At 40.4% G+C, this 27,593-nt stretch overlaps 1 protein-coding gene across 2 annotated transcripts in view; it reads left to right on the top strand.

The window, feature by feature from the left end:
- LOC126412969 (sulfhydryl oxidase 2-like) overlaps window positions 1-27,593 on the top strand; it is a 58,340-nt gene that overhangs the window by 20,351 nt on the left and 10,396 nt on the right. For both annotated transcript variants that reach the window (XM_050082871.1, XM_050082864.1), the window contains exon 2: window positions 5,673-5,925. In XM_050082871.1, coding sequence (XP_049938828.1) covers window positions 5,753-5,925 — 173 coding nt within the window. In that variant the 5' untranslated portion in view covers window positions 5,673-5,752. The remainder of the gene's footprint in view (window positions 1-5,672; window positions 5,926-27,593) is intronic.

The raw sequence follows: 27,593 nt of genomic DNA, 5'->3' as shown, positions 1-27,593 counted from the left end.
AGGCTCTATCTTAGGTCTTCCATTGTTTCTCATACTGGTAAACCAACTTCCATCTAATAAACAAGAAGTAATATTAGTTCTGTTTGTGGGTGACACTAATATAGTAATCAATATAAGCATCAACAGAAGAAATGGTAAACAATAGTTTTCTATGAATGTTCTCATTCTCAATTTCAAAAAGACATTTCATGTTTAATTCTGTATGAGAAAATAATTAATTGGGTCAAAACCTCAAAATTATTAGGTGTCGATATAGATGAGAACTTAAACTGGGAAAAGCAAGTTTTGGAACAACTTAAACAACTTAGTTCAGCCACATTTGCATTTAGAGTCATTGTAGATCTTGGGGAAAGACAAATTAGTAAGTTAACATATTTTGCATATTTTCATTCAGTAATGCCATATGGAATAATGCCCTGGGGTGACTCACTTGTAGAAAGAAATTCTTCATTGCTCAGTAATATACTGTAAGAATAATATGTGGTGCTCACTAGTCATTATGTAATCATATGTTTAAGGACTTGGGCATTTTGACTAGTGCTTGTGTAAGTTTATTCTGTCACAAAGTTGTAAATGATACACTGCATTTCAGAAGAACACTGATGTATATCATTGCAGTAGCCGAAGAAAAAATGATACTCATTGCTCCACATAACAGTTGTCTTTAGCACTAAAAAGAATGTTGGAGGCTGCAATCAGAATATTTTTTATCACTTACCCAGCAATATAAAATGTCTGATAAATTGCAGAGTAAATTTTGAAAAGAAACTAAAAGGTTTCTTTGAGAACTCCTGTTCTTAGAAGAATTTCTGTTACTGTGATGCGTAAAAGGTGTTGGGTAGGAATTACTACCTCACATAAGTATATTTAAAAAAGAAATTAGGGAACAGTATTTTTTATAAATGGTCAGCATGTAGCCATATTTACAAATTAATTTATATCTGTGATATGGATGTAAAATGACATGTTCCACATCATTATGATTTATCATGCAAATGGAACTTAAATCTAACTAAATAATTCTCTCTAAATTGGTGCTTGATTTGGCTATCTTTTTCTTGTAAATAAATGTGCTTCAGTGTCTGTGTTGCTTTCTTCAGTGTTGTGCTGTATGCCTTGTAAAGAGCTGCATTATGAACTTCAGAGCTCTTTCCTGACTGACTGATGTAGTTTCCTTTCTATCCTACAAGACATCTTCATTTCCTGAGTAATCCTTGGAGGTTTTGTTTGTAGACTTTGTTTAATCAAATTTACCCTGTGAGAAAATAGTTTTCAAATAAAATGAAGATTTTTTCTTTATATACATCGACCTAGCTTATCTCTTTGGATAGATGACTAAACTACTCAATTTTTGGCTTATTAACTCTCCATTCAAACTTGGATTTAGTAGAATTGTATCCTGATTAGCATTTAACGTAAGTTGCATGTCATGGTCTGAGAGCTCATTGACTGTTGGTTTTCTAACATGGTAGATCTGTCTATAAATATATTATTAGTGAATGTGTTTGAGCAATTATCTACCCTAGATGGAAAGTTTGCAATAGGAAATATGTGAGTGGCATTTGTTAGTCTAATGTGTGTATCTGTTTATCAGAAGCTGAGCTGTTGCTAGTGACAGTCAGTACAGTAACTGAATCATTGTGTAATTTAACACCAAGTCAACTATATAAGATGCCACAAAGCAGTGGTGTTTATGCATATATCCATGATTAATGACTTCTTGTAGATAGATTTTGTGTGCTTGTTGGCCTCTGTAAGTTATTGCTTCATTGTGCAACATTTTGTTGTTTATAAAGTGTCTAACTACAGGCAACAAACAAAAAACTTTATCACATGCTGTAAAATTGAAACTGACTGAAAAACGCAATTGATAGGAAACTTAGGTGATGACCTAAAATTTAATATGGGAAAAAAGTTTAAAATACCATAAGTAATAAAGACCAAATCAAATATGATTGTTTAAAAGAAGCAAGAAAAGTAAACAACAACAATGAAGTTTTATGTAGTTTGTTGTTAAATGATCAAATTAATGTAACATTAATGATGGGTTGGCTATTTCAGAGCAAATGACTCAGTTGTTAAACCTCTTTATAAGAAAGGTGACAAGAAAGACTTAAATAATTGTCATCCTGTTTCCTTACTGATGTCTTTCTCTAAAATACTTGAAAAAATAATGTACTCAAATAGTCTCACATTTAAGTAGAAATAACTTACTTTGTGCATCGTAGTGTGGATTCCAGAAGGGTTGCTCAACTGAGAAGCTATTTATACATTCAATCATCAAATATTACAAGCTTTAAGTAATAAAATATTGCCAGTTGTTATCTTCTGTGATCATTTCAAGGTGTTCACCTAATAAATCATGTAACTGTCTTAAAAAAAAAAAAAAAAAAAAAAAAAAGGTACTTTCATGGATTCAATGGCTTTACACACAAACGATATGAATCACACTTAACAAACAGAATTCAAAAAGTTGTGTTGAATAATTCAGACACTGTTGAAAGGAGAGAAAATTTTAATGACTGCAGAGAAATCATGGAGTGAGGCCGACAAGGCTCAGTTTTGGGTCCAATTGTGTTATTTATGTAAATGAATGACATTCCAGTTAACATTCATTAAGCGGAATTTGCACTTTTTGCAGTTGATACTAATGTTATAGTAAATCCCATTAGAGGGAAAGCAGCAGAAGAGATTGTTAATGATGCTTTCCAAAAAATTATTAAGTAGTTCTCTGAAAATGAGCTCTACCTAAATTTTGAGATAACACACAATATTAATTGCTGTACAATAACTAGAGAGATATCAATAATTGATGTAGCACCTGAACAGGAGTCAGTAAATAGGGTAGAAGGCTCCAAATTTTTGGATGTACTTATTGATGAAAACTTGAACAGAAAGAAGCTCTTTGTCTAATTGCTAAACTGGGAAACAATGGTATCAACCTCCTGACATATTTTGCATATTTCAATTCAGTAGCATCTTATGGAATAATTTTCTGTGGTAACTTATTACTTACAAAAAAATATTGATTGCAAAAAAGTGAGTAGTGAGATAATATTTGTTGTTCATCTGTGGTCATCAAGTAGGCACCTCTTCAAGGAGTTGGGCATTTTAACTGCTCCATGATAGTATACATATTTCCTAATTAAAGTTGTCATAAATAATCTATCATAATTTCAGAAAAATAATGATGTCCATACTTGCAACGCTAGAGGGAAAAAGACCTTTATTGTAATATTTATTGAAGGTGTCAGTGGCTCAGAAAGGAGTTCAGTATACAGCAAAAAAACTTCTGATCATTTGCCCAATACCGTATATTGTCTGATAGGTATCAAAGCATGTTTTAAATCTAGTGTAAAATCATTTATCTTGGACTATTCTTTGTAGTCCATGGATGATTTTTGATTTAAAAACTTGTAGCTTGTTAGAAAATCACTACTGAGTATTAGGACTAAAAATAATATGTTCATTTATGTTAATATTGATCATGTATACATGTCCTGTAAACTGTTCATTCCACATCATTTCGATAAAAGAATAGTTGAAATGATTGACTGAATACCTTACTATCTTATGAACTAACAAACAAACAAATGTTATAGGGGGTTCAGCAGGTAGGAAAAACAAATTAAAAGCATTTTGTGGTGGCTAGTTTCAGAGCTACACCTGTGTCACATAAAGCTTAATGATTTGTTTGGTGAACGGTAAAATGCCAATTTCAAAACTGTAGAAGATTGGAAAGACAGTTGTCATTGAAAGAGCCACCTCCTCGCCCCCCCCCCCCCCCCAATTCTTTCTTTTTCTTCATGTGTTGTAATATGGAAGCGTAAAATTGAAAGCCTGTTGTCAGAGGGAAACTTACTCTGCCCTGATTATTCAGTGATCTTCTTTACTTCAATTGAGTGTGGATGCCCCACATGAGGAAGTTGGCAAAGTTGTTGATCTCCTAAAGAAGGTGGTTGTCTTAAGTGTAAAAGAATTAAAAATGAAAACATTGGTGCCTAATGTCTGTAAATAGCTTAAAACCAAGTACCACAAAAAAAACAATTTCTTAAACAAAGTTAAAGATACATGGTGACAGTTGTCAGTGTTCCTGCAAATTCTCCTTCCAGACAAACCTAGATGATTTAATGAAACCAGTTAAATGAAAAGGTGGAGGGGGGAATTTATAAAATTTTTGTCATATTGCAATCTTCTGTTGTATGAAAATGTTGAAGTCTTGAATTTCTGTTGAAAATGAGTAGTTGTTTCTTTTAAGATAAGAGATGGAATTGTAGAAATACCTGTGAAAACTATAAGCATAGTACAGTTAGTCATTATGAAGTTTATTTTTGTGCAGTTTTACTGGTAGTAAGTTCCAGAAGCATCTATTGCAGCATGAATATGCAAGTTTCAAATAGTGGTTGTCTTGTCACAGTGGCAGAAATGGATTTGTTAAGAGTGTATGACACTAAGTAAAGGCTATCCTCAACAACAAAATCTGGCTGTTATCCGGTTCAGTTTCAATGCCCAGTTGCTCAGTTCTCTGACAGTAGATCCCACTTGCCCCGTATTCCCTCTCAAGACACTGGGGTAGGTCCACTCATGTCAGCCTTCAGACATATATCTGTAAGCTCATTGCCACATTGTAGCATACTCACAGCTGTGAAGGTGCATTGGGGCAAGGAGCTGGTGATAAAGACATCTGGCATAGCGAGTCTGTGAATTCCCACTGTGCTTGTGAGACTTGTTGAAACTCGAGCACTGTTTGTCACAGTGCTATGGCAACGAAGAAGGCATGCTACAAAAGTTCACGGTAGGAATGTACATTCTATACTGGATAGAACCACATTTAGCTGGGGTAGTTCTGGCTGGGATAGTTTCAAGCTTATTTTGTGGCCATCAGTCTGAAGACGTGTGATACAGTTCTCCACATTACTCTATCTTGAGGAAGCATCTTCATCTCCAAATAACTACTACAATATGCAACCATTCCATTAGAACTTGCTTACTATATTCGCCTCCTGGTCTCTCTACAAATTTTGCCCCAATTCTATTCATTTCTTTCTCATTAGCAATGCAATCTACCTGCCTAATCTTCAGCAGTTTGCTGTAGCACCAATGTTCTAAAATATCTATTCCCCTCTTGTCTGAACTGCTTCAGGTTTCATTTCCATACAAGGCTACACTACTCCCAAGTCCCTTCAAAAAAGACTTTCTAACACAAAAATTTATATTCGGTGTTAACAAATTTCTCTTCTTGAGAAACGCCTGTCGTGCCATTGCCAGTGTACATTTTTTATCCTCTGTTACTTTCAGTGTCTTATTTCCTAATCCGATTCCTTCAGTATCATTTAATTTAATTCGACTACATTCCATTACCAATGTTTTGCTTTTGTTGTTGTTCATTTTTTATCTTCCTTTCAAGACACTGTCTATTCCAGCCAAACTACCCTTGCAAGTCCTTGTCTACCTCTAGCAGAATTACAAAGTCTTTTGCAAACCTCAAAGTATTTATTTCTTCTCCCTGAACTTTATTCACTTCTCTGAACTTTTCTTTGATTTTCTTACTGCTTGCTCAGTGTACTATGTAAGTTGATAAGAGTTGTGTACAGAATTTTTAATAACCTTTTCTCTTTGCCTTAATCTTTGAATTACAGATAAACTCTCCAGCTTTTCATTTTCTGTTGCAGGTTGGAAAGATATCCTTATTTCTGCTGCTGTTGATTGTGCAAATGAAGACAACACGCCATTATGCCGAGAATATGAAATTATGAAATACCCAACTGTAAAGTTTTTTGGTGCTAACACTAAGGCAGGTGACATGGGTACAGAAATCGCAAAAGGAAATTCAGCAGATGAGTTAGTACATAATGCTATTAACATGCTAAAAAAGGAACAAGCTGATGGAAGAGGTTTCAATTGGCCTAACATTACACCATACAGGTAAATTTACTGTCATTACATGGTTCTGTGTGATACCATTTATCTGAGTGATCTCAATAAAACTTTGATTAGTAAAGAAAAATGTCAATAGGCTAAAAATGTTTTGAGCTTCTACTGCACTGTACTGCGAGATGCACGTTTAACATCTATAGAAGGAACAGTGTGAAATGGTGCACGTAAGTTCAGGAAGAGCAGATTCCAAATCCCTGTTCAGAAGTCTAAATTAAGATTTCATGTGGTTTCCCTAAATCACTAAGGGCTAATGCCAGGGCAGTTCCTTTGGAAAGGATACGATCAATCTACCTTTTCTTCTCTGGGCTTGTGATCTATCTTTCATGACATTATCTTTGACAGAATATGAAACCCTTATCTTCCTTTCCTCTCTAAACAAAGAAGTTAAGAAAAAAAAATTGACAATGCTATTCCAGCAGCGGAAACTAATTTGCAGGCTAACAGAATACTAAACTGGTTGCCCTTTCAGATCTTGCTCTCAAAGATGTCATTTTTTGTAGCTAATAAAAAAGAGTGATGGAATCATAAATCACCAATCCACTTGGAAGAGCACAAGGATTTGGTGAAACAGGAACATTTTCTGACATGTTTAGGTGTGAAAACCATGCTGGTTGAATGGTGAGCAGGTGAGCACAAAATAGAACTTCTGGTTAATAATTGGACTCAAGGTTACTACCTTGTCTGGCTTCATACTACTGAAAATAGAGAGGAAATACTAGTAATTAGAAACTATATCGTAAGCTGCATTCCAAACAAGGCAAGAGTAAAGGTTTGGTGGAGGATGAGAGTGGGAGCAAAGTCATAAACATAAATTTTTAATTTTTTCATTTCACCCTTTTTTGTCATTGCTAGAGTCTGTTGGTATTTTACTGCATTCTGCCATTTCATAAAATACTGCTATTGATGATTCATTCATTCAGGAAATATGTAGTAACCATCGGAATCCAAATTTTACTATTTATTTTATGTGCTAATTTATGTAACTGATTCAATGTGAAGGAGACTCATCGGTGTAAATTGTTTCTTTCATCATTGTCATCATTTTTCTGCTGCAGCAGTTGATGTTGCAGATAAGACTTCTACAACTTTTTTTCCTATGGGGCTGTTGTTCATTTAATACATTTTATTCATAATAAGCCTGAGGGGGACCTGCAGGGAACTATCCTTTTCAAATGCCTGCACCTCTTATAATCTTACCCTCCCTCACATGACCAGTAGATTTTCACTCTTCTAAATAATTGATTCGTTTCATAAGCTTTGAAAGGAGTGCCCACTAATCACTTATTCTGTGATACTAACAATATTCCAAAGAGTTTACAAAACAAAAAGAGTTTGCAAACTTTCTTGACAAAAGAATAATCTTTACCGAGTTATATCATTATTTTGTAAATGAATCCAGAAATAAATTTAATAGTTAGCGTCAGATTGCATAATTAATAATAGGAATTTTAAGTATGCCAGATATTTCATAATTTCAAATATTTCTAAAAGAAAAGTAGTTTTAACTGTACATACAGAGTTAATACATATTGATTGTAATAAAGTAATTTCTTTTTATACATTTTAGCCTGAAATATACCACATCATATACAAAATCATATGAAATTCTTTCAGTTAAACTGCTGAGTTAATATTAACCTATAAAAGATTCGCTAAAATATTGTTGGTATCGATTACTTCTGTTGAATGAAGTTAACAGGGTGTCCCTTTACACTGTACAACCACTTCAGTTATGGGTCTCCAAATGCTGTTTTCTAATTCTAGCTGTTGTTGAGTGCTACACTTGCTCTAATTTTGTTTCCTGTTGGCAAAAATGTAGGCCTTTCTTTTCTGTTGCCTGGAGACAATGGTTATTTTGTTTAGTAATTGTTGTTGATTTTGGTCCGTATGTTAGTGGAGGTAGTAGGCATTTTTGTAAAGCTTGAGTTTAGAAATTAGTGGTAATGTTGCAAGCCAAAGTACACTAAACACTCACTAATTTGGTCCTCAGTAGTCTTGCCTCTCAGTAATCTGGCCCACATCAAGCCTTTAGTCACTCAAGCGGATGTTAGATGAAATGTTGTTTATGACATCAAAAAGGAAGGTGATGATATTCAACAGTTGTTGTTGTTGTTGTTGTTGTTGTTGTTGTGCTCTTCAGTCCAGAGACTGGTTTGATGCTGCTGTCTGTGCTACTCTATCCTGTACAAGCTTCTTCATCTCAGAGTAACTTACTGCAACCTACATCCCTCTAAATCTGCTTAGTGTATTCATCTCTTGGTCTCCCTCTATGATTTTATCCTCCACACTTCTCTCCAATACTAAACTCGTGATCCCTTGATGCCTCAGAATGTGTCCTACCAACCATGCCCTTCTTTTAATCAGGTTGTGCCACAAATTCCTCTTCTCCCCAATTCTGTTCAGTACCTCCTGATTAATTATGTGATCTACCCTTCTCATCTTCAGCATTCTTATGTAGCACGACATTTTGAAAGCTTGCATTCTTTTCTTGTCTAAACTATTTATCATCCATATTTCCCTTCCGTCATGGATACACTCCATACAAATACTTTCAGAAAAGACTTACAGACACTTGAACCTGTGCTCGATGTTAACAAATATCTCTTCTTTGGAAATGTTTTCCTTGCCATAGCCAGTCTACATTTTATATCCTCTCTACTTCGACCATCATCAGTTATTTCGCTCCCCAAATTGCGAAACTTACCTACTGTAAATGTCTCATTTCCTAACGTAATTCCCCCAGCACCACTTGATTTAATTCAACTGCATTCCATTATCCTCATTTTGCTTTTTTTGATATTTCTCTTATATCCTCCTTTCAAGACACTGTCCATTCTGTTCAACAGCTCTTCCAGGTCCTTTGCTGTCTCTAACAGAATTACAGTGTCATCGGCAAACCTCAGAGTTTTTATTTTTTTTCCCTGGATTTTAATTCCTACTCCTACTTCAAATGTTTCTTTTGTTTACTTTATTGCTTGCTCAATATACAGATTGAATAACATCACCCAGGCTACAACCCTGTCTTACTCCCTTCTCAACCACTGCTTCCCTTTCATGCCCCTTGATTCTTATGGCTGTTGTCTGGTTTCTGTACAAATTGTAAAAAGCCTTTTGGTCCCTGTATTTTACCCATGCCACCTTCAGAATTTGAAAGAGAGTATTCCAGTCAACATTGTCAAAAGCTTTCTCTAAGTTTACAAAGGCTAGAAACGTAAGTTTGCCTTTCCTTAATCTATCTTCTAAGATAAGTCGTATTGCTTTTATAATCCAATATTTCCATGGAATCAAAACCGATCTTCCCTGAGGTCGGCTTCTACCAGTTTTTCCATTCGTCTGTCAACACCTGCTTTCTTTGGGATTGGAATTATTATATTCTTCTTGAAGTGTGAGGGTATTTCACCTGTCTCATACGCCTTGCTCACCAGATGGTAGAGTTTTGCCATGGTTGGCTCTCCCAAGCCTATTAGTAGTTCTAATGGAATGTTGTCGACTCCCGGGGCCTTTTATTGACTTATGTGTTTCAGTGCTCTGTCAAACTCTTCACGCAGTATCGTATCTCCCATTTCATCTACATGTGTGCTCTTCCATTTCCATAATATTGTCCTCAAGTACATCGCCCTTCTGTAGCCCCTCTATATCCTCCTTCCACCTTTCTGCTTTTCTTTATTTGCTTAGGACTAGTTTGCCATGTGAGCTCTTGACATTCGTACAGATGGTTCTCTTTCCTCCAAAGGTCTCTCTAATTTTCCTGTAGGCAGTATCTATTTTACCCCTAGTGATATATACCTCTACATCCTTACACTTGTCCCCTAGCCATCCCTGCGGAGTCATTTTGCACTTCTTGTTAGTCTCATTTTTGAGATGTTTGTATTTCTTTTCACGTGCTTCATTTACTGCATTTTTATATTTTCTCCTTCATTAGTCAAATTCAATATCTCTTCTGTTACCCATGGATTTTTCTAGCCCTCGTCTTTTTACCTACTTGATCCTCGGCTGCCTTCTCTATTTCATCTCCGAAAGCTACCCATTCTCCTTCTGCTGTATTTTTTCCCCCCTGTATTTGTCAGTCGTTCCCTAATACTCTTTCTGAAACTCTCTACAACCTTTGGTTCTTTCAGTTTATCCAGGTACCATCTACTTGAATTCTTACTTTTTTGCAGTTTCTTCAGTTTTAATCTATTGTTCATAACCAAAAAATTGTGGTAGGAGTCCACATCTGCCCCTGGAAATGTCTTACTTAACAATTTAAAACCTGGTTCTTAAATCTCTGTCTTACCATTATATAATCTATCTGAAATCTTCCAGTGTCTCCAGGCCTCTTCCTCATGTACAACCTTCTTTCATGATTCTTAAACGAAGTGTTAGCTATGATTAAGTTATGACTCTGCACAAAATTCTACCAGGCGGCTTCCTCTTTCATTCCTTACACCCAGTCTATGTTCACCTACTATTTTCCTTCTCTCCTTTCCCTATTATTGAATTCCAGTCCCCCATGATTATTAAATTTTTGTTCCCTTTTACTAACTGAATTATTTCTATAATCGCATAATACATTTCTTCAATCTCTTTATCATATGCAGAGCTAGTTGGCATATAAAATTGTACCACTGTGGTAAGTGTGGGCTTCATGTCTATACATCAACAGTATATAGCCCAAAAGGTGAGCGAGTTGGGAAAACGGAAGGTTATGCAAAAGATAGAGAATGAGAAACTGGTTGTAGCTGTTTATATGTGGTTCATGCAACAACACAGTACAGGAATTCCTGTCAGTGACCCAATAATGAAGGAAAAAGGATTTGCGTTTAACAAAAAACTTGGTGGCAGTAACTTGTTTGCAACAAGCGAGTTTTGGCTGTCAAACTGTTAAAAAACGATATGGCGCCCAGCAGCTGGCAGTCACTGAGGAAAGTCACTCAGCTAACAAAAAATATGCAGAAGTGTTTGTAAAGAATATACAGACATGATAGAAGAAGAAGATTTGACTGCTTATGCCTTGTACAATGTGATAAAACCAGGTCTCTTTTACAAGGAGCTTCCCTCAAAAACATGAGCTGCCGAGAGTGAGATGTAAGCTATACAAACAACAGAAACAGCACATAATGTTCATGGTGAGTTATAATACAAATGGGAGTCATAAACTACCACTCATACTCTTTGTCCAATCAAGCCTTGGAAGGCCCAACGTTACAGACTGTTTGCCATGTCATCATCAGCCGAGAGGTGTCATTGAATGTGGATATGGAGGGGCATGTGGTCAGCACATGCTCTTCCATCCATTGTCAGTTTTCGTGACTGTAGCTGCTATTCCTCAATCAGGTAGCTCCTCAATTGGCTTCACAAGGGCAGAGTGCACACCCCTTACCAACAGCGCTCAGCAGAACCAGGTGGTCACCAATCCAAGTGCTAACCAAACCCAAGAGTACTTAATTTCACTGACCTGACAGTAACCGGTGTTACAATTGTGACAAGGCCATTGGAAGCCTAAAATGGTCATAATGATTGGGAAAGCCTAAATTCCCCATTGTTTACAACACAGCGATAGAAACACACTTTCAGCGCAACATTGTGCTCAGATGATACCTTGGATGGGCAGAGAAATACTCTCTTAGTGCTTCCACAAAACATTTGTAGCAGCTGTGAAGAAGAAGAAGAAGAAGAAGAAGAAGAAGAAGAAGCCTTCCACTAAAAGCTACCCCAATAACTGATGGTGCTCCCGGTCACCCATCTGATGTGACTGGAAAGTCTGATGGTATGCAAGCACTCTTTCTTCCTCCCAGTGTGATGGCCCTGATTCATCCCATGGACCAGGAAATTTCAGAATCAATTAAACATCATTTTTGACATGTGCTATTTGTCTCCTTGCTGAACGAATATGATAATGACTCTGCTGCAACAGTATTGTAGTGTGGAGAGAAATAAACTTATGTGATGTTGCTTTCCAAACAGCAGAAGCATGTGATAAAGTAGAGACCACTGGCATAATGAATGGCTGGAGAAAAGTGTGGCCCTCGATTAACACACAGTTGGAGCCAGTGCTGGGTGACAGTGATGCACCAGTCTACTCAGAATCATCATTTGCTGACACTTTGTATGTTAAAAAATTTCACAAATTTTCAGGAGGCGGCGAAATTTATGAATATGATGTTGGTAAGTGGCTGAATTAGGAAATCTGTGAGATAGACCAAACTTTAATAAATGAAGAAATAAAAAAAAGAAGCTTACAGAAAAATAATGGCGAAAGTGGTGAAGAAGAGGACATAGGAGGAGAGAGCATGAAGATTTCTCATAATGCTGGTGCTGAAGCTGCAGATACCTTCCTGAAGTACATTGTGCAACAACAAGATATATGCGGTACCAATGTAATGCTTGTAAAGCAGTTGCATGATCAAGCATGCTACCAACGCTTATCATCATTGTGATGACTAAGAATCAGGACATGTCTCACCATCAATGATACTGCTCACTCAAGGATTAAATTTTTTATGAAAAAAATTAATGTATATTTGGATGTAATAAAATGTAGTCCTTATGTGTTTAAACCTAATTTCAGACACTCTCAATAATCTGGCAGTTCTGCTACTCTGGAATCCATATGTGCTAGGAATGGCTGGATTAGCGAGAATGTAGTGTATTTGACTTGCTGCTTGGTAAAATTTGGAAGCCTTTTTGTATTCTGTTCCCAAACTTTTGGATACAGTATTATATAGGGAAACAATGCTACCCAAGTACTGCTTGGCCACCAATTCTGTCTTTCCATCTCTAATTATTGGATGGGCTGTTGCAGGGTTTCTACTCAACACCTAGCTAACTGTCTTGGTTTTGCTGATTTTAGAACCATTTTGTGAATGCTTCACGCCAAAATCTAATTTGGTCTGTACCTCCAGATTTGTCTTGTCCTTAAACATTACTTCATTGGCTATGATGATGATGATGAAGAGAAGTGGCAAAAGACAACCTCCTTATTAGGCACCACTCATATTTTCAAATGAACCTGACCTTCCTCTCTGGAGCTGTACCAGACTTTTGGTTTCATCATATAATCGTCTTAATCACTCAATGATAACTGCAACTTTCTTATGCATCAGCTGTTCCCAATATGTCTGCATGGTAGGTGGTTATGGGCTTTCTTCATTTCCAGAAAACCAGTTCTATGTTTTTATTTTTCTCCCAGCGATTCTTGCACACTATCCTGTGGCAAAAATGAGGCCAGTAGTTAGTAGTCTTTGAGGCTTAAAACGACATTTCTCCTTCTTGTGTATAGATTAATGGCTTTTCTTGTTTTATTCTTGGGGATGGACTCAGATATTTAGTCCACGGGATAATAGTTACACCTCAGTAGTTTGTGCTCTTATTTCTATCACTCTCATAAAATAATGGAATGATGACTCCTTGCTTCCATTTGTTAGGTACTGCATTTCTTATTTCCTAATTACGTTTAGGACTTTGTACAGTCATTGTTGACCAATCTCTCAAAGTGCTGTGATCATTTATATACTGACTTCATATGATCCTGAACTGTTGTTTTCAATTTTAGATAGTGCTTCCTCAACTTAATCAAGTCAATCTACATGCCTTTACATTACATACACAGGAACGTCATCTGCATTACAGTTTAACATAGTACAATCTGCATCACAGTTTAACACAGTATCATCTGCATTATTTCATTCCCTTCTTGCTTTCGTTTGTATTTGTGGACTACTAATCTAAAGAACTACTGTAAAGATTTTGATCTGGTTTTGACTAATAGATATATGGATTCACAAGGAAGATTAGTGATGGGTTTATAGGGTAAAGGGATTAAGATTAGTGTATACAATTCATTGGGAATTGGCTGAACTATGATGAATTAAAGTCCACCGCTACTGTGAAAACAATGGCATTGCCATCTAGTGGTACAGCTGCTGCAACTCTAGACAGCAGCAAAGCTTGAGCAGAATCCGAGTTTGGCCAGGTAGTCTAGCATGTGCCCAAAAACTGAAAGGTCATGGGATCAAATTCTGATCAGATCATGGATCATTCAATGTCATTTAACCTAGCATTTAATTCTGAGTGATGTGGACATTTGCCAGATGCAAAACTTGGTTCAGATTCCATGTGATACTGTAGACCTTATTTTCCCAGAGCAGAATCGAAGTTAAGTATGGTGGTCTAGTGGTGAAGCAGGGGCTTGGTAACCAAAAGGCCATGGGATCAAATCTTCATTGAATCACAGATTTTTCTCCCTGTTACACAACCTAGCAGTCACCTTTCAATGATGTGGCAATTCACCAGAAACTAAATGCATTTTGGATTCTATGTTAAACTGTAGGTCATCTTTTTCTGGTTGTATAGCTGGTTAGGGAGACACAAGTTGCTGAAGTGATGTCCAATTAAGACTTGCACTAGGACACCAAGCCACACAAAATTATTATTACTAGAATCTGCCCATGTACACATGTATGTTCTCCTTCTGTAAATGTTATAAATTAAAGTCCCCTGCCATCATTTTCTGTCTATATGTGAAGGCTGATCTCAAGAACTGCTGTAGGGATTCTGATAGTGTTTTCACTAATAGATAAGTGTATATAATTTATAAATATTTGGTACAAATTAGCTGAACTGTGATGAAGCATTGTTTAGCATACCTGACTCTGTGCAGCCTTTGGATTTTTTCTTCTTGGGTCATGCTGCTGTGGCAGAACTTTCTGGCTCTGCTTATTTCATATCTTAATTTCTGCAATGCCTTGTTGCAGTTACAAGATACTCCTTTATAGGGGCCTCACATAATAGATATCCGTGTTTCCATTGTTGCGTGTTTAATTACTGACAGTTCTTGTGCCCCCCAGGGGGTCCACAACTCTTTCGTGGATATGTGCGTGGCGAGCACGGGGCCCCGAGCCATTGCAGCCTTCTTTCTCTCCCGGGCTGCATTTCCTTTCCTTTCCCTCTCCTGGTTCTGTTGGTTTTACACTCCGGCTTTTTTTGCGTAATCATCTCCTCCTTTTGGCGTTCCTTGGTCCCCCTCTGGGGTTTGACCTCCATTCCAAAATTTCTCTTCCGTAGTGTGAGCCATTTGGGGAAGAGCACCTTACCTAGTGTCTCCGACGTGTGCCCTCATAGTACATTCCACCTTTTCTTTTACGTCGTTGTCTGATGCTAGGGTGCATAGCCAGCACGGTAGCCAGCCCGTGTGGTGGGGTCGCTATGTACCCTTTTGGTTGAGCCCCCTGAACACACAGGGATCACACTTCTGATACCTGAGCTGTGACCTCCTCATGCATGCCTTGGAGTGGTTGCTCGTCATCCTGGAGCATCGGAACTCCCGGCAATGGCCGCCGTGCCAGACGGCCCTTGCTGTGGCTGGGTGGCGCCCGTGAGGAGAGCCCCTGATCGGAGTGGGTGGTATCAGGGCGGACGCTATGCAGATGAAACGCATACGGGTCCAAAACTCTGGCCGCTCTTCTGCGGCCGTCTCTCTGCGTGGTACTGATTCCTCAAGTGCTGCTTCTCTTGCCCCTTCGGCCTTCCCTTCCGTGGCTACCCCCTGGGAGGAGGGTCAGGCGCCGTCGTCTAGGGGCAAAACCTTTCCCCCGTTATCTAGTTTGCACCAGGACTGATGGAGATACTTTCACCAGTGTCAAACCTTTATTCTTTGTGGAACACATTGAAGACAAGTTCGGCGAAGTGGACTCCCTGAGCAAGATGCGGTCGGGTTCGTTACTGATAAAAACTGCTTCGGCTGCCCAATCTGCGGCCCTTCGTGCCTGTACCCATCTTGGCACAATTCCCGTGTCCATTACCCCTCACCAGTCCCTAAATATGGTACAAGGTGTGATTTTTCACAGAGACCTCATCCTTCAAACTGATGAGGAACTTCGGGACAATCTCGGACGGCGGGGTGTTCACTTTGTTCGGCGTGTTCAGAAGGGTCCTAAAGATAATCGTATTGATACTGGTGCCTTTATCCTGGCCTTTGAAGGGGATACCCTTCCTGAGAAAGTTAAGATTATGGTCTATCGCTGTGATGTGAAGCCGTACATCCCACCTCCTATGCGGTGTTTTAAGTGCTTGCGTTTTGGCCACATGTCTTCTCGCTGTACCCAGGACCCTCTCTGTGGTGACTGTGGACGTCCACTCCATGAGGGGAGTCCCTGTGTTCCCCCTCCTGTATGTGTAAATTGTCATGGTAGTCATTCTCCTCGTTCAGCAGATTGCCCAGTCTATAAGAAAGAAAAAAAGATACAGGAGTATAAGTCTCTTGATCGTTTAAGCTACACAGAGGCCCGTAAGAAATACGCACGATTGCACCCTGTGTCCATGTCATCTAGGTACGCCTTGGTTACATCTTCATCCCTTCCTCCCCCTTCCTTACCCCCATCCCGGACCCCTCTCCTTCCCCCCTCCCCTGCGGCTCCCACACCTTCTCCTCTGGGCGCTGCTCCCCCTCCCCAGCCGGAGAAGTGTCCCACTCCTTCGGCGTCTGCCGGTCAAGGGCGCCTCTCCCGGGATGCCCCTTCCCGGCACCTTCCAGGTCAAAGGTCTGCTGCAGCGCGGCGACCGCGAGAGCCGCGGTCTATCGGCCCCCCGGTCGCCCGGTCTCTTTCTGTTCCTGATCTTGCTGCAGCTGGCTCCATTATGCCACACAGCCCTCCTCGATCTCAGCCTGAAAAGAAGAAGAAACATAAGTCCCGGGACAAAGAGCCTCTGGTGTCACCAGAGGTCCCTTCCCCGGCTTCACAACCGGATTCTGACCTGTCGTTTATGGATGTCGCCCCCTCCTTGTCGGTGACGGGTGGGGACCCGGCGGTATGACTGGATTTAGCGTGTTCAGCCCTCATTTAAACCATCGTTCTGTGGTTCTCCAGTGGAATTGTAATGGCTACTATCGTCACCTTCCGGAATTGAAATCCCTTCTTTCGTCCTACTCAGCAGCTTGTGTGGTTCTCCAGGAATCTCATTTTACTGATGCTCACTCACCGACCCTCCGTGGGTTCCGTGTTTTCTGTCGAAATCGGGTCGGACCCTTGCGGGCTTCTGGTGGCGTTTGTACGTTGGTCCGTACAGACATTGCTAGCACGTGGATTCCTCTCCACACTACATTGGAAGCGGTTGCTGTTAGGGTCCACTTAGACTCTGCAGTCACAGTATGCAATCTTTATCTCCCTCCTGACAGGACTCTTACACCTGCTGCCTTAACCACCCTTCTTCAGCAACTTCCTCCTCCCTTCCTCCTCCTTGGGGATTTTAATGCTCATCATCCTTTGTGGGGCAGTGCCTTTCCATCTAGACGAGGTCTTCTTATAGACCAATTTATTGCAGACCACGACCTATGCCTTCTTAATGATGGCTCCCCTACTCATTTCAGTGCTGGTCATGGTACCTTTTCTGCCATTGATCTTTCTCTTTCTTCTCCCTCTCTCCTCCCTTCATTACACTGGTCGCCACACGACGACCTTTGTGATAGTGACCATTTCCTGTTGATTATCACGCTCCCTTCCCGCTCCCCGATGGACAGGTTACCTCGTTGGTCTTTCCACCGCGCCGATTGGCCTCTATATACTGCACAGGTCGAGTTTTCTCCCTCTTTGTTGGGTTGTATTGATGACGTCCTACGTGACGTGTCTGCCGCGATTGTTCGCGCTGCTAACCTTGCTGTCCCGCGCTCATCTGGACAATTTCGTCGTCGGCAAGTCCCGTGGTGGAGTACGGCCATTGCCATTGCCATCCGTGATCGCCGTCGAGCTTTGCAACACTTTAAGAGGCACCCATCTGTAGCCAGCCTTTCTACCTTTAAGCGCCTTCGCGCTAAAGCCCGTTATTTAATTAAACAGAGCAAACGGATATGTTGGGAACGATTCGTTTCTTCCCTTGGTTCCACTGTCCCTCTGTCACGGGTATGGGCTACACTTCGCTCTCTCCAAGGTTGCCATCGGCAGTCCACCCTCCCAGGCCTTCACCTCCCAGATGGCATTTGTACGGACCCATTAGTTCTCGCAGAACATCTTGCGACCCATTTTGCAGTGGCATCAGCGTCGGCCTCCTATCCAGCTGCTTTCCTTCATCAAAAACAGCAGGCTGAAGCTGTCACCTTATGTTTCACCACTTGTGAGTCAGAATCTTACAACGAACCTTTCACTGAATGGGAATTTCTTTCTGCTCTATCTTCTTCTCATGATACGGCCCCTGGCCCAGATTCCATTCATAACCAGCTGCTTCAACATCTCAGTGCTCCACAACGGCACCATCTTCTTCGGGTGTTTAACCGTATCTGGCTCCAGGGTGACTTCCCTTCTCAGTGGAGGGATAGCATTGTGGTTCCTGTCCTTAAGCCTGGTCAGAACCCCCTATCTGTTGACAGCTATCGGCCAATTAGTTTGACCAATGTTGGTTGTAAGTTACTTGAACGGCTGGTAGCCCGTCGGCTCACTTGGGTCCTCGAATCTCGGGATCTATTGTCCCCTTACCAGTGTGGCTTTCGAGAGGGACGATCTCCAATCGATCATTTGCTTCGCTTGGAATCCGCAGTTCGGCAGGCTTTTTCCCAGCGCCGCCATTTGGTTGCAGTGTTTTTTGACCTTCGCAAGGCCTATGACACGGCCTGGCGCCATCACATCTTACTAACCCTTCATCAGTGGGGTCTTCGGGGCCCACTCCCGATTTTTATCCGCCAGTTCCTGATCCATCGGTCATTCAGAGTTCGAGTTGGTACTGCTTTTAGTTCTCCACGGACCCAGGAGACGGGCATCCCACAGGGTTCTGTCTTGAGTGTCCTTCTTTTCCTCATTGCTATCGATGGACTTGTGGCCTCTGTCGGTCCCTTGGTCGCCCCTGCCCTGTATGTGGATGATTTCTGCATTTGGGTTAGTTCCTCCTCGATGCCATCTGCAGAACGGCAGCTCCAGGTGGCTATACGGCGTGCCTCTGCATGGACCCTCTCACACGGGTTTCAATTCTCTCCTTTAAAATCGCGGGTGGTCCACTTCTGTCGCCGTACTACGGTCCACCCTGATCCAGAGCTCTATCTCGCTGCACAAAGATTGCCTGTGGTTCCACAGTTTCGTTTCCTAGGTCTTCTTTTCGACAACAAGCTCACTTGGCTGCCCCATATCAGACTCCTGAAGGTAGGATGTTTCCGAAAACTCAATGTCCTTCGCTTCCTTGCCCACTCCTCTTGGGGTGCGGACCGTTCCCTCCTCCTCCGTCTTTATCGTGCTCTAGTTCTGTCACGTTTGGACTATGGTTGTCAAGTTTATGGTTCAGCTGCTCCTTCCACGCTGCACGTGCTGGATCCAGTCCACCATCGTGGTATCCGTTTGGCCACCGGTGCATTCCCTACGAGCCCTGTTGATAGTCTCTTGGTTGAAGCTGGGATCCCCCCCCTTTCTGTTCGGCGGTCCCAGCTTCTGGTGTCTTATGCCCTTACTATCCGTTCTTCTCCCGCTCATCCTTCCTATTCTATCCTATTCCCAGACCATGGACGTCGCCCGCCTGACTCCCGCCCTCGGGCGGGTTTACCGGTTGGGCTGCGCCTTGCGTCTCTTACCCGTGATTTTCGGCTTCCTTCTTTGTCCTGTCTTCCTCGCTCCCTCCCCTCCACCCCTCCTTGGTTAGTTCCTCGGCCTCGAATTCGGATGGATCTCCGCCGCGGTCCAAAAGATTCCATCCCCCCGGTGGTGTTCCATTCCTTTTTCCGCCAAATTTTATGGGAGTTTCGGGATGCTGTTGTTTTTTACACTGATGGCTCTAAATCTGCTGATCATGTTGGGTATGCCTTCACGTCCTTTGTTGGAATGGAAAATCATCTACTGCCACCCTCATGTGGGGTGTTTACTGCGGAATTGATGGCAATTTCCCGGGCCCTTACCTTTATTAAACAATCCCAACACAACCGCGTTTTGTTATGTACGGAATCGTTGAGTGGCCTTGTTGCTATTGACCGGTGTTTTTCACGCCATCCCTTGGTCTCTGCCATCCATGACCATCTTGCTGATCTTCACCGTGCTGCTTGTTCCATTGATTTCCTATGGGTCCCGGGCCATGTGGGTATCCCGGGTAATGAGCTCGCTGATCGTTTGGCTGGGGGAGCAGTTACTTACCCCCCGTTTTCTGTAACCCCTCCTGCAGCGGATTTACGGCTTCACATCAAATCCCACTTTGCACAGTCATGGGCCAATTCTTGGGAGGCTACTCCACTGTCTAATAAACTTCGTGCCATTAAGGTGAATCCAGGCCCATGGCGTTCTTCCTTTAGCCTCTCCCGCAAGGACTCGACCACACTGTGTCGTCTCCGCATTGGCCATACCAGGCTGACCCATGGTTTCCTTTTGCGTGATGAGCCACCCCCGCTATGTGGTTGTGGAGCCTTCCAGTCAGTGGCCCACATTTTGGTTGAATGCCCCCTTCTTTTGGCTCTGCGTGCTAAGTACAGACTCCCCCACACTTTACCTTTGATGTTGGCTGACGATTCCCGGATGGTCTCTCTGGTTCTAGGTTTCCTCCGGGAGAGTGGTTTTTATTCTCAGTTTTAAAGTTTTTAATCTCCCTCTGGTGTTGGGGCGGGGCGGTGAGTGTTTGGGTGTCTCCCACTGTAGGCAGTGTTCAGAGATTCCCGATTCACCTCCCTGACCGGAATCCTCTTTTCTTTCCCTTTTACTCTGTTTTTACCGCTTCTTTTTAAGGCTTGGTTAGTTTTTCTATTCCCATCCGTACTTTCTGCATTATAGCAGTTGTACCTTTTAAGTCACAGGTGGTCTTGCCTATGCTGCTTCAGCATAGTGTTGGGTCCGTTCTCTTGCCAACTTCCTTCATTTGTTTTTACTAATGACAACGTGACTGCCTTTTACGTTTCCCCTTTTTCTGTTTTATTTTTCTGACTATACTGAGATGTCCCGTTAGCAGAATGGAGTCTATTTGAAACAAGGGACTGATGACCTTGCTGTTTGGTCCCTTTAACCTCAAACAACCAACCAACCAACCAACAGTTCTTGTGCTTGAAAATCTACATAATCAGCCAGCCAGATTCCCAGAGGATGAAACACTCATCTCAGTTCTTCGCAGCTAGCCATAATATTGTCATTGCATGCACATTTTCTGTGGTGTTCTTAGGTTCCCCTTCCAATGGCATATGTGGTCACTTAGTATTATTCCACACTCAACCTTCCATTTTTCACTGACTCTCCCTTCATAAGCTGGTGGATTACATAGTGTATCTATTACATCTAGTTTGAGGTTAATGCTGGCTTTTGTTGTTGCCTTCGAGGGTCAGTAATCAGATGACTATGCCACAACACAGATTTCCCTTTTTACTCATTGACTCATAGGAAACAGTCCGAAAACAAAGCAAGTATGTTACAGTACACTTGTTCGCCCACTGCTTGAATACTGCTCACCGGTGTGGGGTCCGTACCAGATAGGGTTGATAGAAGAGATAGAGAAGGTCCAATTGAGAGCAGCGCACTTCATTACAGGATCATTTAATAATCACGAAAGCGTTACGGAGATGATAGATAGTCTCCAGTGGAAGACTCTGCAAGAGAGATGCTCAGTAGCTCAGTACAGGCTTTTGTTGAATTTTCGAGAACATACCTTCACCGAGGAGTCAAGCAGTATATTGCTCCCTCTTATGTATATCTCGCGAAGAGACCATGAGGATAAGATCAGAGAAATTAGAGCCCACACAGAGGCATACAGACAATCTTTCTTTCTATGAACAATACGAGACTGGAATAGAAGGGAGAACCGATAGAGGTACTCGAGGTACCCTCTGCCACACACCGCCAGGTGGCTTGCGGAGTATGGATGTAGATGTAGACTACATCACTAAATTGAAAATACATGAAAACCAGAACAAAAGTCTCCTTTCTAGTTAACATTTCCATGTAGATTATTTGCTCTGAGCAATACCGTGACGTTTTTTGTCATTGTAATGGCCACATTAAATACAATGTTGGTCATTCCAAAACTGATACCTCCTACTTTTTATATTGACTTCAAATAACGGAGTCAGATTATGTTGGTGTAGTACTAATTTTTGAATCTTCCTGCTAATATCCTGTTGGTTTTGTTTTCTTATGACAGCAGCTGCATTAGGGCAGATCTCCAAAATAGTGTTAGACATTGAGGTGCATATAAAACAGATATGTAGAACACTGATTTATAACATTTTTGTAGATACTGGTGAGGCTGAAACTATTAATATGTACCCAATTGCTAATGGACTGTCTGATCATGATGCATAATTATGGAAATAAATGGTAAGGGATCTTACAACGTTGGGGCAGGTTCAAAGAGTTATCCAGAAGATACCTTAAAAAAAAAAAAAAAAAAAAGGCCATGTGTAAGTAAGGGTATTAAAATTAAATGTAAGAGGAAGAGGGAAATTTATATAAAGGCCAGAGTAAGTCAAGAACCAACATTACTTTGTACTACAAAAAATATTGTGGTATTTTCAGGAAAGTCACTGAAGTATCTAGGAGTATGCATGTCCTAACATAAATAAATGATACAGGAACTAAGATTAAAAGTATACGGGACATTGCCAAACGGGAGACAGGACAGCCAGTCATTGTGCAAGATAGCCGTTAAACTAAACAATAATGTAGTGGGCTGATAATTCACAAGTTGCCAGTTTCTAAATGTAGCATGAAAAATAGGATTATATGTTTCAGTTGAAGAAGTAAGAGAATATATTAAAAAATTCATTCCACAAAACTTAAGCAACTAGAAGTAGCACCAACATTCTTCACTGAAATTAACACAGTTATAAAATTCTAAAAAACAAAAGCTCATGTGAGGTTGATGGAATTTCAAACAGAATTCTGAAAAGTTGTTCCAGCTTAATAATTAGTGTAATGCACTACTGGCACAGGAATTTTTTCCAAACAGGCTAAAATATACGTTTGTTAAACCAATTCATAAGAAAGATGACAAGACAAACCAAATAATTAACAATTATTGTCCAATTTTCTTACTGCCATCTTTTTCCAAAATGTTTGAAAAAGTAATGTACTCAGGTGTAGTTGCATCACGTAAGTGGAAACAATTTACTTAGCTTATCACAGTTTGGATTCCAGGAGGGTTGCTCAACTGAGAATGCTATTTATACATTTGCTCTTCAAATAGTGCAAGTCTTAAATAATAATATATCATCAGTTGATATTTTTTGTGACATTTCCAAGGCTTTTGACTGTGTAGATCATGTTACTCTCTTGGAAAAACTCACATTTTATGGAATTAATGGCTTTATGCACAGCTGGTTTGTATCATACTTAATGAACAAAATACAAAAGGTTGTGCTGAATAATTCAGACAATGTCAGAAAGGTAGAAAATTTTAGTGTCTGGGGATAGATCACAAAGGAGTCCCACAGGGCTATTTTGGGTCCACTCATATTCCTCATACAAGTTGACAGTTATTTATTATATGAAATAAAATCATCATAACTTCTGATGGTTTGCATTCAGATGTTCAAATTGCACAGTTGGCCACAGGGCATGATGGGAGTTAGTATGCGCTGAATGGTTTTGTTTAGCAATGAAGCCCACTTTCATGTGGATGGGTTTGTCAATAAGCAAAACTGGCACATTTGTAGGACTGAGACTCCACATTTCATGATTGAGAAGTCTCTTCCCCCTCAACGTGTGACTGTATAGTGTATGGTGTACAGTCAGAGAATAATTGGTGCGATATTCCTCGATAGCACAGTGACCGCCGAATGCTGTGTGAAGGTTTTGGAAGATGATTTCATCCCCATCATCCAGAGGGACCCTGATTTCGACAGTATGTGGTCCGTGCAAGACGGAGCTTGCCCCCATTGAAGTAGGAGAGTGTTCAATGTACTGAAGGAGCACTTTGGGGACTGCACTCCATGTAACATTCAGTGAGCAAAATTGGTACTTTTGCAGATGGTACTAGTCTTGCAGTGAATCTCAGTGAGAGAAAGCAATAGAAGAGATGGTAAATAATATTTTCCAAAGAATTATTAAGTCATTATCTGAAAATGTATTCTCCCTAAAGTCTGGAAAAGAAAAAAAAACACTACATTCAGTTTTGTACAATAAGCAGAGTCATACCAATAATTGACGTAGAAAGTGAACAGGAGTCAGTAAATAGAGTAGAGTAGAATGCTGCAAATGTTTGGGTGTATATATTGATGAAAACTTGAACTGGAAGAAGCATATTACTTAGATTCTCAAACAGTTAATTTCAGCTCTTGTGCTCTTCATATAATTGCTTATTTCAAAACAAACGTATCAACCTCCTGACATATTTAGTACATTTCCACTCAATAATGTTGTTTCCTTTAAAAGCTGGCTACTCTGTGTCTCATACTGTTTTTGTTTGCAGAGTCATATCATGCACTGAAAAAGATTTCTTTTACCTCTGTAGAGAGCAGTGTACTTTCAGTGAGTTGTGTGCTATTGTATTCCCCATACTCCTGCCAAGTTTCTGCTACACTCCTACCTCACTGATCACTTTACCTGTTTTAGATACAGTGCTACTATATTTTCAGGACAATTTGGCTAGTTTAATATAAGCTTAGATGAGAACAGTGCACTTCTCAAGTTTTTGTACCTATGTTGTTTCTGTTTTGAGAAACCTGAAAATGCAAACTAAACTGCATGTTCATCAGAGAATAAGGAAGTTATAAAACATTCATTCCATTTCTTTTATTGCTATGCTATCAAATCAGAAGAGCATTATCCTCACTGAAATGAAAAAGTTCTGACGATTATGGTTCTTGCACGTGTGTGTGTATCTCATATGCGAGAACACTACCCTCGTAATTCTGTTTGATCATACAGTTCTTATCCAAACATAAGGAGCTGTGACAGGATACTGTCTATTCTCACATACTTTCACATAAGTAATAATTCATTAACCAAGGAAAAAGGAGAAAATGATTATTATCCACTTCACTTAGGGAGACTTTACCTAGGAATTGTGTGTGCCAATTTCCAGCATGCTACATGCAAATATGCCACCTCACAAAGTCACAATACATGAAGGTAAGTGTAAATTTCATGGCCATGCAAATCTCAGCCAACAATGCCACAAAAACCGAAAGAAATATACGTTGAAGAGCCAAGGAAACTGGTACACCTGTCTAATATTGTGTAGGGCCCCCATGAGCACACAGAAGTGTCGCAACATGACGTGGCATTTACTCAACTAACGTCTAAGTAGTGCTGGAGGGAACTGACATCATGAATCCTACAGGGCTGTCCATAAAACTGTAAGAGTAGGAGAGGGTGGACATCTCTCCTGGCTTTCCACACAATTCTAATGTTAGTGGTAAACCCATTATATCACAACCTTCTGTGAAGATCTTCCTGAGGGCACAGATTATTCTGGCTACTAACTGGAATATAATAATTGAAAAATTATAACAGAAATAGGGAGGAAACAAAAATAATGTGTAGTGTGTCCTCAGGGAGTCTATAAGTTACTTGGAAAAAGTGTGGCACAAGGAGTATAGTGAATGGAAAGCTGCTTTGGATAAATTACTATGCTTCAGAATATGTATATTTTATAAATTACAAGTCACTGCCAAATGTTTCTGTCTGTATGTGAATGTTAATCTCAAAGACTATTGTAGAGAATTTTTTTGCTAATAGATAAACTGATTCACAAGAATGTAAGTATAATTTATAATTGTAATGATGATGTACTTACAATATATGCTCTATTATCTGTTCCACATTTAATTGACATTTGGAGTGGCATCTCATGGCAATGATGGGAGCTATAAGCTGGTCAGCTACAGAGGAGGTGATATCTGGCAGGAAAACCAGTAAAGTAAACAGTCGCCGCAACTCCAAAGAGTAGCGAAGCTTGACCAGAATCTGTATGTCTTATTGTATCTTCCCTACATATTTTTCTGTTGGTATGTGAAGGGGGCAGCAGCCTTTTCAGTAGTTGCAGGGCCAACAGTCTGGATGATTGACTGATCTGGCCTTGTAACACTAACCAAAACGGTCTTGCTGTGCTGGTACTGCGAACGGCTGAAAGCAAGCGGAAACTACAGCCGTAATTTTTCCTGAGGGCATGCAGCTTTACTGTATGGTTAAAAGATGATGGCGTCCTCTTGGGTAAAATATTCCGGAGGTAAAATAGTCCCCCATTTAGATCTCCGGGCTGGGACTACTCAAGAGGATGTCATTATCAGGAGAAAGAAAACTGGCATTCTATGGATCAGAGTGTGGAATGTCAGATCCCTTAATCGGGCAGGTAGATTAGAAAATTTAAAAGGGAAATGGATAGGTTAAAGTTAGACATAGTGGGAATTAGTGAAGTTTGTTGGCAGGAGGAACAAGACTTTTGGTCAGGTGAATACAGGGTTATAAATACAAAAACAAATAGGGGTAATGCAGGAGTAGGTTTAATAATGAATAAAAAAATAGGAGTGTGGGTAAGCTACTACAAACAGCATAGTGAACACATTATTGTGGCCAAGATAGACACGAAACCCATGCCTACTACAGTAGTACACGTTTATATGCCAACTGGCTCTGCAGACGATGAAGAAATTGATGAATTGTATGATGAGATAAAAGAAATTATGAAGGTAGTGAAGGGAGACGAAAATTTAATAGTCATGGGTGACTTGAATTTGAGAGTAGGAAAAGGGAGAGAAGAAAACATAGTGGGTGAATATGGATGGGGGGAGAGAAATGAAAGAGGAAGCTGTCTGGTAGAATTTTGCACAGAGCATAACTTAATCATAGCCAACACTTAGTTCAAGAATCATGAAAGAAGGTTGTATAGATGGAAGAACCCTGGAGATACTAAAAGGTTTCAGATAGATTATATAATGGTAAGACAGAGATTTAGGAACCAGGTTTTAAATTGTAAGACATTTCCAGGGGCAGATGTGGACTCTGACCACAATCTATTGGTTATGAACTGCAGATTGAAACTGAACAAACTGCAAAAATGTGGGAATTTAAGGAGATGGGACCTGGATAAACTGAAAGAACCAGAGGTTGTACAGAGTTTCAGGGAGAGCATAAGGGAACAATTGACAGGAATGGGGGAAAGAAATACAGTAGAAGAAGAATGGGTAGCTCTGAGGGATGAAGTAGTGAAGGCAGCAGAGGATCAAGTAGGTAAAAAGATGAAGGCTAGAAGAAATCCTTGGGTTACAGAAGAAATATTGAATTTAATTGATGAAAGGAGAAAATATAAAAATGCGGTAAATGAAGCAGGCAAAAAGGAATACAAACGTCTCAAAAATGAGATCGACAGGAAGTGCAAAATGGCTAAGCAGGGATGGCTAGAGGACAAATGTAAGGATGTAGAGGCTTATCTCACTAGGGGTAAGATAGATACTGCCTACAGGAAAATTAAAGAGACCTTTGGAGAAAAGAGAGCCACTTGTATGAATATCAAGAGCTCAGATGGAAACCCAGTTCTAAGCAAAGAAGGGAAAGCAGAAAGGTGGAAGGATTATATAGAGGGTCTATACAAGGGTGATGTACTTGAGGACAGTGTTATGGAAATGGAAGAGGATGTAGATGAAGATGAAATGGGAGATATGATATTGCATGAAGAGTTTGACAGAGCACTGAAACACCTGATTCGAAACATGGCCCCGGGAGTAGACAACATTCCATTGGAACTACTGACAGCCTTGGGAGAGCCAATCCTGACAAAACTCTACCATCTGGTGAGCA

Source organism: Schistocerca serialis, chromosome 1 (genome assembly GCF_023864345.2).
Source record: "Schistocerca serialis cubense isolate TAMUIC-IGC-003099 chromosome 1, iqSchSeri2.2, whole genome shotgun sequence".
Lineage (NCBI taxonomy): Eukaryota > Metazoa > Arthropoda > Insecta > Orthoptera > Acrididae > Schistocerca > Schistocerca serialis.
The sequence above is the reverse complement of the archived record's forward strand: the minus strand, read 5'-3'. Positions and strand labels throughout refer to the sequence as shown.